Source organism: Tachysurus vachellii, chromosome 4, assembly GCF_030014155.1.
Source record: "Tachysurus vachellii isolate PV-2020 chromosome 4, HZAU_Pvac_v1, whole genome shotgun sequence".
NCBI classification, from domain to species: domain Eukaryota; kingdom Metazoa; phylum Chordata; class Actinopteri; order Siluriformes; family Bagridae; genus Tachysurus; species Tachysurus vachellii.
The window spans coordinates 13,522,686-13,540,693 of record NC_083463.1 but is presented as its reverse complement, the minus strand read 5'-3'; the positions used below and the strand labels follow the sequence as shown (position 1 = coordinate 13,540,693).

The following is an 18,008-nucleotide window of genomic DNA, read 5'->3' as shown; positions in this document are numbered from 1 at the left end:
GCTGGAGTAATAAACAAAACACTGCATGATATGAGAGAGTGTGTCATACCTGCAGAGTGCTAGTGGATCCTGTCACTTCTTTACTGCTCCCGACTGTGTGGAAGGACAGAACTGCATCATGCCTCTCTGTGGGTTTCAGGCCTTCTTCTATAAACACAAACACACACACAAAAAACCTGTGTTATTTTATTGTTTACTGTGTTATTTTATTAAATAAATGCAGATACTATATACAAACTAACATCGGGAAAATAATTTCTGTATACTCGAATGTATTTTTTGTATTTTACTTATTATGTGACTATTTGGAATTCAATCCAGGATTTCTTTTGAGGTTGTTGTGGCCAGTACGGCTTGATTTTGCTGAAGCTTTTTACAAAATTTGATATGCAACCTGCAAACGTTTTTGCGTGTAATACTTGAATTGGCAAAATCACTAGAACAGGATTTTACATTTAAACTACTATCAGTGAATACACACATTACATAATTACTTTGACAGCTGTACGCACATTTGACTAACGTGAATCAAAGAGGTCTTTGGTTGAACGTATGTTAATGAGCAATGATTACTTTATCGTGCTGCACTTCTGTGCATATTTTTGTTGTACCGTATGCACCACATGCAGCTGTTCAATTTTGTGTGTTGCATCATGGTCCTGAAAACTCAAAATCTCAGCCCACAATAGATGTGGGAACACTACTGTCAAACACGCTACACACAAACAGCTTCACATGTGAGAAAACACATGTGTAGAGCTAATATTTATAAACTGCCTAAAAATCACTGTGTAGTTTGATGTGATTCTAATGTATCATCATTGATCAAAAGTCCTGAGGTTCTCCTCTGCTCAGTTAGGACATTCTTATTATAACAGAAACTGAGTTATTACATAGTGAATAAACACACAAAGATAATGACTGACAGCTATCTCAGTTCATTGTGTAAGATCCATACAGAAAATTTGTAGATTTGTTCATTAGAAGGTCAGACACTTTAACAGGAAGTTAAAGTTATCTTGGGAATCTGTGCCTTGCGGTGTGAATGTGCTATAAAACTACTAGACTAACATATACAGTATTGTTTCTTTTGATCACTTTTGCACGCTTCTCTGAGTCACTCTAATCCAGAAACACTAACATTTTATAAATGTCAACAGAATAATCTATCATTACTCAAATGTATGTAGTGAATGGTGGTTGTTGGTGTTGCATGTTTACAAATGTACAATTTATTTACCTTTAATTACAGGTAGTGAGAATGGGGCCACATGTCCATCACGCTCCCTCTCTAGAATGTGATTCATGAATTCCATGTGATCTCCGTCAGCCAGTGTTATCTCCCGGTCACTCAACTCATTCTGTAGAGAGGCGTGGAAAAGGCTGAGCAGCAGATCATTGTGGAGAGAGGGAGCATTCTGGAGAGCATCTTCATTCTCGGCTACAGATGATAATACAGCAAGGAGAGAGAAGAAGTGTGTGTAAAAAAACAAAGCAACTTAATCAATAATCACAATCAAATTATTATTAAAAAAACAACAACTTTGGAGCACTATAAATGTATTATTTTGAAACAAAATGGCACAAGTTAGAGAATCGATGGAAAGGCCAAGGGCCAAGATGATGCTACTGTACAACCGACATCACTGTGCGGATGGAAATATGAAAGGCGCTGTATAAATGTATGTAAAGATGGATTTGTTTGTATAGCATCAGTGGCTTATTGTCTTAGCAGGATCAAGGTTTGTAAAGCAGATATTTTAGAAGCTTTTATGGTATTACAACAACAGAATCTTACAGTATTTCAGCTGTGTCAACACCAGGAGCTAGAAGAGGGTTTCCACTTGAACACTCAATAGGATTTTTCTTTGTGAGATGTTTTGGACTTACCAAGACATTAGTGAGGGACTGACTCACTGACTAAATACGCATTTTAAATAATAATAGCTTTGTCTAGTGTCATTAAGACCATAACAGTATGTAGAGATGGACTTAGTAGCAATACCTTTGCTAAAAGTATAGAAGAAAAGTTCGATCTGCTGACATCTGGGCAGCAGCGTCATCAGGTCAAACTGAAAAGGCACCATGTGTATGCCATCAGCTGGAGTAGCACCTGGGGTCTCCCCTGCAGTCACAAAAGCAGATACACACGCTCATGTTGTGCTCTTTTTGCAAAGTATTAGTAAATAGGTACAAACAAATGCACAATTGAAAAAAAAAAGTAATATGCCATTTTCTAACCTGTAGCATCTTTGTTGTTGCTAAGAGGCTGTGGCTGATCTTTGTTTTTACACAGCTGTATGAGGTACTCAAACGTCAATAAGGTGGACATGCACGACTGATCACGAGGAAAAATCTACAAGAAAAAATATGACAGTCAGCACCGTAAGTCACTCATTTCCGCACACAAGCTCACCGACAGTCAAAGTCTGATTGAAAGGAGAGTAATGCCATCCCATCTACCCAGAGTGTGCAGAGAAGTGTCAATTTATTTAAATAAACACTTTCATCAGAGTAAATCAGATAACTCAGTTTAGTTTTGAATTCTGTGTATATAAGGGAAGATACTGACGGCCTGAGGGATGTCTTGGTAGCTGAGGTTGTGAAAGTGACGCTGTTGCTCCGAATGGCTCAAAACACTCCCGCTCTGAGGCTCCACCCAGCACTCCGTCACCAGATTCAGTTCCGTGTCAACGTCGATGGCCTCCACCTCTGTGTCATTGTCATCATCTGTGGAGAAACTGGGAAGACAAAGGGCAAAAAAAAAATACAAAAAATAATAAAATCACATGAGAACTAAATTCATAAAGGAGTCAAACTAACAAAGTTAGTATCATAAACTGATAATAAACTCTGCTGGTCTGGAAACTAAAGCTTTACCGAACTGTTTGCACTCCGCTTATAAAACAGATTATAAAGTCTCTGTTTATAATCTGTTTAATAAGCACAGTGCAAACAGTTCGGTACGATTTTAACTTCTAGTACATTTATACAGTTATACATTCAGAAATAATCACTTCAGTTCAAAGTACAATGAAACTTCATGAGTACAATGAAACTTCATGAGGTCTATTATACATAATTGGGGAAGTCGTGGCCTAATGGTTAGAGTTTGTCTCCTAACCCTAAGGTTGTGGGTTCGAGTCTCGGGCCGGCAATACCACGACTGAGGTGCCCTTGAGCAAGGTACCGAACCCCCCCAACTACTCCCCGGGTGCCGCAGTATAAATGGCTGCCCACTGCTCCGGGTGTGTGTTCACGGTGTGTGTGTTCACTGCTGTGTGTGCACTTTGGATGAGTTAAATGCGGAGAAAAATTCTGAATATGGGTCACCATACTTAGCCGTATGTCACATCACTTATAACTATAATAATAAAATAAGTAAATAAAATAAAGCATTGTAAATGCAAAAGAGAGCTAAATAAAATGTAATAAAAAAGAGCCGGGGGGCACGGTGGCTTAGTGGTTAGCACGTTCGCCTCACACCTCCAGGGTTGTGGGTTCGATTCCCGCCTCCACCTTGTGTGTGTGGAGTTTGCATGTTCTCCCCGTGCCTCGGGGGTTTCCTCCGGGTACTCTTGTTTCCTCCCCCAGTCCAAAGACATGCATGGTAGGTTGATTGGCATCTCTGGAAAATTGTCCGTAGTGTGTGATTGCGTGAGTAAATGAGAGTGTGTGTGCCCTGCGATGGGTTGGCACTCCGTCCAGGGTGTATCCTACCTTGATGCCCGATGACGCCTGAGATAGGCACAGGCTCCCCGTGACCCGAGAAGTTCGGATAAGCGGTAGAAAATGAGTGAGATGAGTGAGAAAAAAGAGCCTGACGTGCTGCTCTTACCTGTCCTTCGTGGAGGTGGAGTGAGGAGGAAACAGAACATATTGGACGATGCATGTGTGTTGCTGTGTGTCCTGTAGCGCTGAACTCCCCTACAGACACATTTACAGACAAGGTCCTTTAAATGTCAAATAGAATTGAAATACAATTGATATCAAGTCTACACAGTTCAGTGCATATGGGAGAAAATGCAGTTTGAGGGGAAAAAAAAGAAGGTTTTTTGAAAGTAGAACCTTTGGTGTTTTGACAGCCATGGGCAGCTCAAGCACCATGTTGACGATTCCCTCACCACTGGCAGCAAAGTGGAAGCCCTCAGACAGGCGGATCCTACAAAGAGACGCATGCATGCGCACACGTGCACACGCACATACAAACACAAACACATGCACAGAAACTAAGCACAAGAACACAATTCCCATCAATCTAGCAAACCTTTACACATTTGACTCTAAAAACATAAAGGTGTATTTAGACTATAAAAAAAAAGTGTAAAGAACTCACTCTGCAAGTGTGGAAAGGATGTGTGCAACAGCGTGCAGTGACACCACACCACCTGGGCCACTCTGCATTGTCCATACCCATCGCTGCTGAAGAAAATACTGTGAGAGAAACGCCATTGTGGAGGAGGAGGTGCGGCTCGTAGCCACAGACAGCGGATGACCCAGAGACTCCAGGTTCAACATGAAGGGCGTGCGGAAGTCAGTAGGAAGCTTCTCATACCTACAGTGCAAAAGATCATTTAAAGCCGGTAAAAGAGGGCTAACTCGAACTTTAAACTAACCCTAACCCTAATCAGCTCGTGTCCATTGTAGCCTCATATTCTTGTTCTTGGCAGTGAGGACAGCAACTCAGTGAGGTCTTCTACTGATGTAATTCATCTACCTACTGTATAGTCTGTCAGCTCAAAACAATCTGGTCACTCTCCTCTGACTTGTCTATTCAAGGAGGATGTGATAAAGTGTTTACTGCTGACCTGATCAGTAGTTTTTCCAGTGGTTTGTTAAAGATGACTACGCACGGCCTGTCGGATAGAGCAGGCTTCGGTGCTGGAAGAGGCGGGGATTTGGAGGGAGAGGCGTTACCCAGATTCTTCCGTTTGGTTTTTGGCGTGGCTTCTTTATTTTGCACCCGGTGGGGAAAACGAAGTTTGAGAATCTGCTCTCGCAGCTCATCCACAATCTGCCATCAGAATAATATAGAAATGTCAGGGAACACAGGATAGAAAACATAGAAAACAGCTTCTAGGTACAATGGCCTATACAATCAGAGAGAAAATGGTAAAAGCAAATGCTTTTGTAGGCTTTTCTCAGAAAGAAGATTCCAGAGATTAATGCCAAAGAAAGCAGAAGTTGATAATCTATTACTTTTGCTTAAATCATCGCAAAGTATTTAGAGAGCTAAACATTTAAATGCACAAATAAGGATTTTAGCATATATGCTTTAACGTACCTTGTGCCTGGTGTGGGCAGGGGTTCCGATGGGAAAGCCCAAACGAAGCACCATGCATGGAGCTTTGGAGATGAGACGCACCAGATAGAAGGAGATGGGCAGGTAAGCAGCAGTGCTGTTAGGTAAATGAATTAATTACTAGAATGCCAAGAGATCAAGAATAATAATGACTACCGGTATGTCCAAATTTAGGTTTAGTTTTATTTGACAGTGTACAAGTCTTTACTTGTTCAAATTTACATATCTATAAAAATATCGCTCTATTCCAGACTCTATCGCTCTATTTTTATAGTTTAACTTCAAATGAGGAAGATTTTGTCCATAAAATGGCCACTAATGGCCAGTAATTAGTCAGCCATGTCCTTGAGCTTCTGTAATATTCTGTATTGAATAAATATGCAAGCAGCATTTTTGTATTTTTACAAACGTTTTACAGGTTATAGTTAGATTTAATCTTGTGGAACATTAGTCCCTGGTCCCACTTTCATTATAGCCCTGATAGTCCCTTGTGCCACAATAACTGCAACTATACATTCCTGGGAACCGTTGATCAGGGCTGCACTGTGGATCCACTTGGAGGAATTTAAGCCTTTTCCTCTGTATAGAATAGCTTCAACACTGGGATGTTGGTAGGTTGTTGTTGTTGTTGTTGTTTTATCTCATTGTGTAATATTGGTTAATTTTCCAAAATAAATAACCAAATGAGACAAAAATATTGTACATCACTGGGTTCTTTCTTAGAATTTTTTGTGAAAATCTTTAAGTCATATTTTAGTAGATATATAGAAAATTCTACAGAGCTCATTTTCAAGCATTACTATGAAAACTAACATGAATAATTATGTGCTTTTGTTCAGATGAATGTCTGTAGTTAGTATAACCCAAATCCTATAATGGTTTGATCAATCATGAACTAAAAACAACATGAACATGACCATCTCTACTTAACAGTTGATAAATATCTTGCTTTAGGTTGAGGTGGTACCTGTAGATGAATTTGACGTAGGAGTATCCCTCCACCAGGACGAAGCTGCTCCAGTCTCTCAGCAGTGACGTGAGGGCTGAGTGGGCAATTCTGCACTGGATGGTGCTGAACCTACCGTTACTGCCTGCGCTGTGGACGTGTTTTGGAACGGGACTGTAGTAGACACATAAAATAAAATGTAGTCTCGACGCTCTGATCTAATCGGTTTAGTTGCATTTTCAAGCTACTCTTTACACATTTTTGTATGTCTTTAAATGATTCCTACTGTTAATTACAGCCCAGGACAATAGGACACATGTAATGGGGTGTGGTGGGGTTGGTTGTAACTTACACATCATGCTCCAGAATGATGGCGATACGGTGCATGTGTAACCAGCGCTGCCAGACGTTAGCATCCATGGACAGGATGGGCTTCCAGTAAGAGGCAAACTGCGAATGGCTGGAGTCTTTGGAGCCACTGTGCTGTAACGAGAGGACCTGAAGAAGAAAGAAGAGCGGGTTTGTATTAGGAACAGGGATAGCTCTTTCACAATGCTTCTCCACCGTATTCATGTGTTTAAACTGACCACTAAATCACATATGGCCTGTCATTCCACCGAGAGTTTCTTAACGAGCAGTGTAAAGTTAGGACAAGGACACCAAGACTATAGGTGAATGTTAAGTGGTGTATCAGAGAGATTATTGCTCTTACTGGTGCGGTGGATCCAGGTGGGATGTAGAAGAGAGGAACGCCATTTTTAGTGCTTTCAGGAATCGTGTAGTGTTCTGGGATGGAGTTAAATGACTGCAGGTGAACCAGCATTTGGTCTGTCTGGTTGATGCTGCAGAGAAATAAATAGGTTTTGAAGGATGTAAAAGAAGAATGCAGCACCTAATCTTCCAAAAGTCTAAATCTAGTCTGAAGAATACTTTTACGATCGCAATGCTTAATTATTTATGACAAAGTAAAACTCATGCTGAAGTGTTTTGCCAAGCAGTTGTTTCTGCTACAAGTACAAGAAAATGCATGATTTATTAAGATTTGTTTTGTTTGAGGATTTTCCTACAACTAATGGCTGCCTGTCTTACTATTAAACAATGTGTACTCTTAAATAAAAGGCATCACCAGAATAACAATATGCAATTTTGCTTGACAAATGTTTTTGTTTTCGAATTGCATAAAACTCAGATATGACTTTATCCAGAAATGGGCTCAGTGAGCTTGTTATTGTACAGAATGGTTATCTGAGTTACTGTAACCTTTCTGTCAGCTCAAACCAGCTCACTGACAAGCCGTATCTGTTCACAGAACAACTGCTCACTGGACTTTTTTTCTTTATTTCTTTATTGCACCATTCTGAGTAAACTCTAGAAAATATTGCATGTGAAAATCCCGAAAGATCAGCAGTAATAGAAATATTCAAACCAGCTGACAACATCTGACAACAACATCAACAATGAGATCACCTCCACCACCCCAACACCCACCACCCCACCCTTCTAAATAATAGATATTATTATATTGTATTATATTATTATCCAAAGCTGTAGGCTTGTATCTGCCTGCTTCTATGCACGGCACTGTTACCACACGTTTGACTGTGTTCAATGAGTATGTTTCATTCATAAAACCAAACAGAAGCACACAATAAGCCACGTAGCATTTTAGGATCATTTTAGTGGCGGGCGCGTGTATTACCCATGCAGCGTGTTCCAGAAGCGGCGGATGACGGCAGTTCGGTACGGGCTGGTGATAGGTTTACGTAGCGTACAGCTGAGGTCATGCAGGATGTCATAGCTGCCTTCCATGGTCACCTCCATCCAAGTGCTGCGCTCAGCAAGTAGGAGAGGCCATGACGAAACGGCCACATACTCAATCCGCATGTTGTGCTTCCACAACAACACCAACTGCACCTCCAAATGTGTGCCTCCTAAAGGGAGAGGGAGGGTGTGTGAGGCACAGAGTAAACAGGTCACACCAGCAAGCCTTTGTCTATTTCTATTCTTTACATTATTGTTGTTAATGGATTGTTATTGCTGTTATAGCATTTGTGTTCCTTCCTAATGGTAGCTTTCTACTTATCAGTAAGATATCCACCTCAAAAACAAAACAATACCCAAAACTAAAACTTTCAATCGGGCAACCCTGTCTTGCCTTCTTTTTTTTTATTGTTTTCATAGGTATTGTAAAGAGTGACAGAGACAGAGAGAGAGAAATACATAAATAGAAGTAGCTTGTATTTACCCTTAGTGAAGCTGATGTCACGGATGGTGTACCCTTCCCTGAGCCTGACCGATAACACACTGATCAAATCTGCATGTACTTCCTTCTCTGTATGCTTCTTCCTGCGTAGCCCCAGAGCTGGATTCCCACTCGCTGATACTAGGTGCTCATTAAATAGCCTGTGCTGGGAGACTACACGCACACAAAGATTTTATACATTAATTTAAAAAATTTTTTTTTTATACATTAATTTGAATACCTGAACCTTAAGCAGTTAACAGTGTGGACGTGTGAGCAGGAGTCCGATATGAAGCTTGGGAGACAAAGAAAGGCCTGGAGCTCATGCTGTGCTGTAAAGTACATTTACTGCCATTATTCATTCAACCTCGTTCACTGTGCTCTCCTGAGCAGGGTCACTATGGTGTAAATTATTATTATTTTTTGTTCCTTTTTTGTTAAAGTAGGTCCAACTAAGAACAGACATGTAGAGACAATAATAGCTGCAGGACTGGGTGGTATTGGTCAAACCTGCCTGCAGGAAAGGGACAGATTCCTTCAGGAGCTGGTGGTAATGGGGAATTTATTTAAAAACACTATACTCCATATTTCCAAAGTATATATTCCAAATAAGTGGTCAAAAAACACTATCAGAGAGATAACATCTGCTGGTAAGACATCTATGTAAATAAGAAGTGTAAAGTGAGCGTTCATACACCTTTTATCAGAATGAACAAAGATTCAAATGACATTAAATTACAACTGTTCCCTCAGGTAATGCTGTCTGAATCAGAGCTGCAAATGGGAATTATACAGAAATTTCAAGTGTTAATAATATGTCAACAGATCACATATGAAAGTAGAAGTAACCGCTGGATAGATATACACACACTCCCACTTCCTGCTGTGCAGTTTCACATGCTAGCTAGAGCTCAAGCTGGGAAAAACAGAATAGTAGCACTTCCCTAAAAAGGTGCTATTTTTATCATCAGCACCTTTACATAAACAGATAGACACGAGGTCTTGAGTTTGTATTACTGGATTATTATTATCTCTCTCACACTTTACCTGTTTACAATAAAAATTAAAAATAAAAAGGTTTTTATTGGACTCATGTTCACATTATATTCTCTTAAAGTACTATTTCAAAACCTTCAAACCTCCTTTAATTATTCAAATCCTGTTGTTCCCTGTTGTCCTCAGCAGGCTGTGTGGTACTTACAGCAGTAGTAGTCAGGGTTGATGGACTCGTTTGTGTGGATAAAAGAGTACGTGAGAAAGGAGCGATGGTAAGAGTTCATCTCTTGCTCCACCTGCACCGGGTCAGGACACAAAGACAGGTACGAGCCGAAAGTTGCCATAGAGATGAACTTCATCAGCTCCACGTTTGGGACATAACCGAAGCTGCAGTCGTAGGAGTAAGCTGCACCCACCTGATGGTCATCAGATACAGTGAAATGATGAATATTAAAAATAATAATAAGAAGAATCTACAGTGGTATAATATGCTGTTATTATAATAATAATAGGTTCAATAGTATTAATAGTACTTGTGTGACTGACCTGAACAAAAGAACAGGCAACGGTTCCACTCCTCAGCTGGTTCAGCAGAGTCTCACACACAGATATGTCTGGCACACTCATCACTCCATCCGTGATTATTATTATACCTGCAAACATTTAGCATTACAGGAGGTTCCATTTTAGGTCTGATCCCTCTTCTTTAATAAATACTAAATCAAGAAGATAGTTAAGGCATTCAACTTTATATACGAATCACACACATGCACATTAAGAATATTTATATAATCTCGTCAACTAGGGCGTCCCTGTGACATTTATTCATAATATATTTTGTGAAGATACAGATGTATTCGTAGCCCTAATGTAAGAGAGAGCTGATAATTCTACAACTGTAGCCCGACCTGTTGCACACTGTGTAAGCCCAGCTCTACTACTGACCTGCACTAGAGTTCGATGGGAGGAGCTGAAGAGCCAGGATACCCTGACGCACCATACTGACCAGCCCCACGTCTGAAGAACCCATAGAAATGCTCTGCTTCCACTGTGTCAGGTCTTCTGTTGTATCAGCAGGGATGGAGCGATTACACTGAAAAGTACAGAGGAAGTTCCACTGTTATAGAGGTGAGATTTAAAGTGCTGACAAGTTCACAGCAAAGGACTGAACCCACGGACAAACCACAAGAAAAATAAAACATCTCTTTTAACAGCATTACATAGTGAATATCCATACAGCATAGACTGAAATCATGGAACCGGGAGCCTTTCCCAGGATACTAGGGGCACAACATGAGGGGGACATATAACACAATCACACACCATGGACAATTAGGAACATTAATCAGCCTACACTCTTTGGACAGGCTAAGGAATCCTGGGTACCTGGAGAAACCCCCCAAAGCATGGGGAGAACATGTTTTTTCCAGTATATAACAATAAAAATGATAAAAAATTAAAACTATTTTTGAGGAAAAGCTGGATTTGTTAAAAGGAGACTTTTCTGTTTCAGGTGTGACTAAAACTGCACAAACTGAATAAGTATTGTACGAAACTATTAAACTCATACTTCAGTCTCATAAAGGGAAAAAAATACATCATTTCTTATTTAGTAGCCTAATTTTTCTAATTAATCATTCGTTTCGGTAGCCCTCTACAACCTGACATCAGCTTCATCAGAACAGCAGTAACTGGACAAACTGAAGCTGCGAATAAAGGGACTTTTCTAAAGGTTACAGATCGCTGTGCAGTACAAACGTGAAAAAAAAGAAAAAATTGCAGATTAAAAATTCTTAAACAGTTTTTTCTTGCCTGTTTATGCTGCTGTTGTAAAACCTCAGCGATGTTGTTCTCCAGAGCACGAAGCTGCTGGTAGATCTGATGCAGGAACTGGTCCAGGTCTGCACAATGCAGTCGGCATCCCTGCACTAACACCTGTAAAGCAGAGCCGAGATATTCAGCATGCAGCACTGAAAACCACCAAAAATTACAACACTAGTAAAAATACTAGTGTGCAGTATTTTAAAAATGATGGGAGTAGTAATCATACCAAAAATATCAAAAAGTGTAATGAACCATTAAAGATGTTGTCATCTGTTTTTTTTTTTTATAAATATTTTTATTATTTACTTATTGAAAAATACCAAACTATATACAACAGATGCCATGATTAAGAAATAGTATTGTACAACAGTATTTAATATGATATTAAGATCAAAGCCCTTATAGTCGTTTAAATCGTTATCAGCGTTTCAGTTTGTCCACTAAGATTTCAGCCATTTCTTCCCAGCTCCGGATAGTCCGATCATCTGTTTTGGTTTTTATTCTGGTTTTTTTTTCCAGGTATGATTCCCACCTTATTTATGAACACTAACAAACGTTCCGGACTGAATGTCCTTTTCCATGCAGGTTTTCTCAGACAGGGCTTTATGCATTGCTTTTTATGATGTTCTTCATATCTTCCAGTTATAGAAATTTAAAAAAAAAATCTATTGCAGTTTGAATCTACTGTGGTAAAGCACCAAAGTGACATGTAACTGAGGAACTAAAATCCTTAATAAAATCAATAGAAATCCTTTCTACAAATACACAAAAATAAGCCATCACTACTCACTAGACAATTAGCGTTAATCACACATGAATATGCAGAAACCTGCACGATGGACTAAGGACTAAGGTCATCTTATACATTATGTTATCTTACACAAAAAACTTCCGCTTTCAAGGATGTGCAATCGATTACATTTGTCAAACTGTGATGACATGTACGGTCTGCCACAGGAGCTGTTGATGCTGTTCTACACTGCAGTCATTGAATCTGTCCTGTGCACATCCATCACCATCTGGTTTGGTGCAGCAACAAAACAGGACAGAAACAGACTGCAACGCACAGTTAAAACAGCAGAAAAAAATAATTGGTGCTCCACTGCCCACTCCCCAGAACCGGGCAGTAAAAATCACCACTGACCCTTCACACCCTGGACACAACCTTGTTCAGCTCCTCAGTTTTGTTCAGTTTCTTTCCCCAGGCCCCTTATCACCCTGATTAACAACTCACCATAATTATACTCCCTGCTTCCTATCTACAAGTACTGCATTATCAGAACGGTCATTCATCACATCATCCGTGTATGTTACACACACTACTGCTGCTGTATATTGTACAGAAAGCATAATATTGCACAATATTGTTATTTGCACTACCATGCACTTCATGTACATAACTGATCAGTCATATATTCTGTATTCATAATTAATACTAATAATGTCTATTATATTATACTCATATAGTCTGTATTATCTTGTATAGTACAGTGTTATTTAAGTCTGTACTTTTGAGAGTCACAAACAGCTGGAACCAAATTCCTTGTATGTGTAAACACACTTGGCCAATAAACCTGATTCTGATTCTGATTCTGATGAAAATAACACATAACTGTTTACTTTTTCTTTGCTGATTAAACAACAAACTTGATTCCATATTTCCCTATAAACGTCATGCTGAATATCCAAACTATTGAATTGCATTTCACCTTATAACAGTATGATAATGACCTGGTGTGAGCTGAGACCGACGATGGATGAATAAGCGAGGATGGTGATGAAGATCTCTGGCTGAAATAAGAAATCGGTGCCTGGGACTGTAAACTGTGCAGCCAGTCCAGCCAGACATCGACTCAGAGCGTGGAAGACCTCGTCAAAGATCACCTCTCCTGTACTGTCATCCTGTGAACAGAAACATTCCATCCTGTTCAGTCAATAAAATCTACAATAATATGCAGTCTGTACACTGAAACAATTCAGTGAAGGTGTGAATAACATTACATTACCAGCATCTATCTATCTATCTATCTATCTATCTATCTATCTATCGATAGATGCTGGTAATGTAATGTTATTCACACCTTCACTGAATTGTGTGTATATATATATATATATATATATATACACACACACACACACACACACACACACACACACACACACACACACACACACAGTCAGGTCCATAAATATTGGGACATCGACACAATTCTAACATTTTTGGCTCTATACACCACCACAATGGATTTGAAATGAAACGAACAAGTTGTGCTTTAACTGCAGACTGTCAGCTTTAATTTGAGGGCATTTACATCCAAATCAGGAGAACGGTGTAGGAATTACAACAGTTTGCATACAGTATGTGCCTCCCACTTGTTAAGGGACCAAAAGTAATGGGCCAATTGGCTTCTCAGCTGTTCCATGGCCAGGTGTGTGTTATTCCCTCATTATACCAATTACAATGAGCAGATAAAAGGTCCAGAGTTCATTTCAAGTGTGCTATTTGCATTTGGAATCTGTTGCTGTCAACTCTCCAAGATGAGATCCAAAGAGCCGTCACTAACAGTGAAGCAAGCCATCATTAGGCTGAAAAAACAAAACAAACCCATCAGAGAGATAGCAAAAACATTAGCCGTGGCCAAAACAACTGTTTGGAACAGTCTTAAAAAGAAGGAACGCACCGGTGAGCTCAGCAACACCAAAAGACCACAGAAAACAACTGTGGTGGATGACCGAAGAATTCTTTCCCTGGTGAAGAAAACACCCTTCACAACAGTTGGCCAGATCAAGAACACTCTCCAGGAGGTAGGTGTATGTGTGTCAATGTCAACAATCAAGAGAAGAATTCACCAGTGTGAATACAGAGGGTTCACCACAAGATGTAAACCACTGGTGAGCCTCAAAAACAGGAAGGCCAGATTAGAGCCTCTAAAAAAATATCTAAAAAAGCCTCCACAGTTCTGGAACAACTTCCTATGGACAGATGAGACCAAGATCAACTTGCACCAGAGTGATGGGAAGAGAAGAGTATGGAGAAGGAAAGGAACTGCTCATGATACTAAGCATATGGGATGTGGTAGCTCAGTGTTTAAGGTGTTGGGCTACTGATCGGAAGGTCATGGGTTCGAACCCCAGGTCCACCAAGTTGCCACCGCTGGGCCCCTGAGCAAGGCCCTTAACCCTCAGTTGCTCAGTTGTAAGTCACTGTGGATAAGGGTGTCTGCTAAATGCCGTAAATGTAAATACCACCTCATCAGTGAAGCATGTCATGGCGTGGGCATGTATGGCTGCCAATGGAACTGGTTCTCTTGTATTTATTGATGATGTGACTGCTGACAAAAGCAGCAGAATGAATTCTTAAGTGTTTCGGGCAATATTATTTGCTCATATTAAGCCAAATACTTTAGAACTCATTGGACGGTGCTTCAGAGTGCAGATGGACAATGACCCAAAGCAAAAGTAACCAAAGAGTTTTTTTTAAGGGAAAAAAAGTGGAATGTTATGCAATGGCCAAGTCAATCACCTGACCTGAATCCGATTGAGCATGCATTTCACTTGCTGAAGACAAAACTGAAGGGAAAATGCCCCAAGAACAAGCAGGAACTGAAGACAGTTGAAGTAGAGGCCTGGCAGAGCATCACCAGGGATGAAACCCAGCGCCTGGTGATGTCTATGCGTTCCAGACTTCAGGCTGTAATTGACTGTAAAGGATTTGCAACCAAGTATTAAAAAAAGTGAAAGTTTGATTTATGATTATTATTCTGTCCCATTACTTTTGGTCCCTTAACAAGTGGGAGGCACATACTGTATGCAAACTGTTGTAATTCCTACACCGTTCACCTGATTTGGATGTAAATGCCCTCAAATTAAAGCTGACAGTCTGCAGTTAAAGCACAACTTGTTCATTTCATTTCAAATCCATTGTGGTGGTGTATAGAGCCAAAAATGTTAGAATTGTATCGATGTCCCAATATTTATAGACCTGACTGTATATTTATATGTATCTAGAGCGGCTTACATTTATCTCAATTATACAGCTGAGCAATTGAGGGTTAAGGGCCTTGCTCATTCATCCAGCACATTAAGCACGGAGCTACCACTTCCCTTTCCAATAACAATAAGAACCGTAGTATCTGATCCCTGCATGTACGCATGGGATTCAGGTGATTGTGTTTAAATCAAGTGGGTTTTATTGTCATTCCTCTATATAGCTTGTATACATTGAAAAGTGTGTTTATTTAGGACACATTGCAACACAGCACTACATAACACACACAAAGGGACATAACGGAGTGCAATTACACAACAGCGTGAGATCGGTGCAAGACAAATAATCAAGCAGAACCATATGCAAGGAACAATATTACACAAGACTATAAATACACAGGGCAATAAATACACAAGTGCAGCAAGATGAGTCTCATAAATATAAAATGATCTGATGACAGTGTAGAAGCTGTATTACATATGATGCCGACTACCATTAGGGAATCCACCGAAATAAGCAGTGAAGACTCTTACCACAATCCCAGTGGAGGGGCTGAGGTCCAGCTCGATGACAAAGCGGTACCTGCGGGCCACAAAGGTGACTTGCGTAGACGGAACCAGCAGGTACGGCGACATGGAAGGAGGCGAATCGGGCTGCCATCCTTTGGGGAGGATGCTCAGGACATTCAGCTCTTTATCTGATGTAAGCTGCAAAACAAACCAGGCCAGGAAAATTCACCAAACTGTACCATAACACAGCTGAGTGATACTTAAATAAGTGGTGGAATGCTGGACAGGTTTATATGAACTCAGTGGTCATATTCAGCTTGTAATAAAACAGGGAACCATCAGAGGACACTAGAACTGAACACGTTTATAAAACTGAGATGCACTGAGCAAAAACACCATATGGATATAAAGAACAAAAAGTTAACTAAAGACACGTGAGCAAATACACAAAGAAAAATGATCTGTGGTTCTGACTTCCTGTTAGTGTCAATGTATGTGGCAAAGACTGAAGTTTTTGATAAATTGAAGATTGAAGATTGATAAATACATAAGACGTAGGGATGTGGTAGCCTAGTGGTTAAGGTGTTGGGCTACCAATCGGAAGGTTGCGAGTTTGATTCCTACGTCCACCAAGCTGCCACTGCTGGGCCCCTGAGGAAGGCCCTTAAGCCCCAATTGCTCAGTTGTATAAAACTGAGATAAAATGTAAGTTGCTCTGGATAAGGGCGTCTGCTAAATGATGTAAATGTAAATGTAAATGTAAATAAGACAAATGATCATTTAGGACAGATTACAGGCACAAAAGATCTTAATGTAAAATAGTGCGGCAGTGAAAAGTCTCACACACCAGTTCACACTTGGGCGACGGCTTGATGACCTGGTTAAGTCTGTTGAGGAACCATGACAGACGTACGTTGCGTGAAATGTGGTAGTTTTCATTCATCAGTAAATAAACCTGATCAGCCTCCTCCACCTGCAGATGGAATAAAAATGCACACAGATACAGATCACATTCAACTCGCCCTTCACCACGATACAGGTTTTGACCCGAAGCCCTGTACCGCAGCACAAGACTCGTATATAAAAAGACTCGCTCTGATTCTGTCACGAGCTGTTTACACTCATGTACAGCAACAATAACAACAAGGTGTAAACGTGTAGAAACGAGCTCGTGCGTAGACGTGCAGGAGATCAGCCTCAATCAGACACCTATGTGTGTTTACAGCTGAAACTAGTGGATTAAATGATCTCCTGTGTACAGAAACAGGTGCTGAGGTTCCATACAAACTGCTAAAAACACAAGCATATAACAAATGTTGTGAACAGACTGAGGCAGATCAGGGAGGGGCAGATAAACAGGACAACACTGGCTGTGTCTCATGATGTAAGACACTTCCTAATGTCATGTGTTACAGTTTACACAATGGGTCTAATGTGTCATTTAACCCACAATATTAAGGTTGGTTTTTTAACTTATAACATAGAACTGACAGTCTAGGAAAGTGAACACGGTTACAACACAATGCTAAGGTGGGATTTGTTTGTCATAATCATTAACTGACATAAAAAACAAACAACAAACAACAACAACAACAGGAGAAAAACAAGTCAGTAAACAAGTTCCATAAATGGGCCAGTATCCAGAGCAGAGCAGGGATTGTAAACGCATGTTATTTACATCATATATAAAAAATATATGTTTATTCTATTTACCTCATTGTCCTGTTTTTCTGCCATGCCTTGTTTACCATCACTAGCTAATTCGCTGTTTGCACAATACAATATTAAATATATATTTATTTTAATTCCGTAGTGATCAACTTAGCCTCTGCTGACTAAAGATAAATGGCTGAATCCCAAATATGGCTTCTCAGGAATACAGTGCACTACGTAGGGCGGACATGACCATTATTATATACCCTACTTAGTGCACTTATATCGGATTAGAAAGCAATTTGGCATTCAATAGTTTCCGACGGAAGACAAAAAAGAGAACACAAACTTCCGCTTTAGCGTTCAATAACAATGTCAAAAGAAAAGTCCCTCTTCGTCAATAACATTATTGATTTTAAATATTTAAAAAAAAGTTGCTATTTATGTAAAATAGAAACCTAATAATTCAAATACATTAAAAAATATATATATATACAATTATTAATTATCCAGTTCTTAATAAAAATAAGATTCTTTTAACTTGATTC

General features: G+C 39.8%; 1 protein-coding gene across 12 annotated transcripts in view; it reads right to left on the bottom strand.

The window, feature by feature from the left end:
- The window catches only part of szt2 (SZT2 subunit of KICSTOR complex), an 89,276-nt gene extending 71,601 nt beyond the window's left edge, over positions 1-17,675 (bottom strand). For all 12 annotated transcript variants that reach the window (XM_060867806.1, XM_060867815.1, XM_060867808.1 and 9 more), the window contains exons 1-23: positions 17,521-17,675; positions 16,655-16,780; positions 15,832-16,005; positions 13,042-13,212; positions 11,299-11,421; positions 10,432-10,579; positions 10,033-10,139; positions 9,692-9,902; positions 8,494-8,664; positions 7,948-8,179; positions 6,961-7,090; positions 6,601-6,746; positions 6,270-6,422; positions 5,285-5,399; positions 4,809-5,014; positions 4,337-4,555; positions 4,069-4,162; positions 3,839-3,927; positions 2,573-2,741; positions 2,242-2,356; positions 2,006-2,125; positions 1,241-1,441; positions 50-147 (exon numbers count right to left, since the gene is read on the bottom strand). In XM_060867806.1, the coding sequence (XP_060723789.1) occupies positions 50-147; positions 1,241-1,441; positions 2,006-2,125; positions 2,242-2,356; positions 2,573-2,741; positions 3,839-3,927; positions 4,069-4,162; positions 4,337-4,555; positions 4,809-5,014; positions 5,285-5,399; positions 6,270-6,422; positions 6,601-6,746; positions 6,961-7,090; positions 7,948-8,179; positions 8,494-8,664; positions 9,692-9,902; positions 10,033-10,139; positions 10,432-10,579; positions 11,299-11,421; positions 13,042-13,212; positions 15,832-16,005; positions 16,655-16,780; positions 17,521-17,544 (3,342 nt within the window). In that variant the 5' untranslated portion in view covers positions 17,545-17,675. The remainder of the gene's footprint in view (positions 1-49; positions 148-1,240; positions 1,442-2,005; positions 2,126-2,241; positions 2,357-2,572; positions 2,742-3,838; positions 3,928-4,068; positions 4,163-4,336; positions 4,556-4,808; positions 5,015-5,284; positions 5,400-6,269; positions 6,423-6,600; positions 6,747-6,960; positions 7,091-7,947; positions 8,180-8,493; positions 8,665-9,691; positions 9,903-10,032; positions 10,140-10,431; positions 10,580-11,298; positions 11,422-13,041; positions 13,213-15,831; positions 16,006-16,654; positions 16,781-17,520) is intronic.
- Between the last annotated feature and the right edge of the window lie 333 nt (positions 17,676-18,008).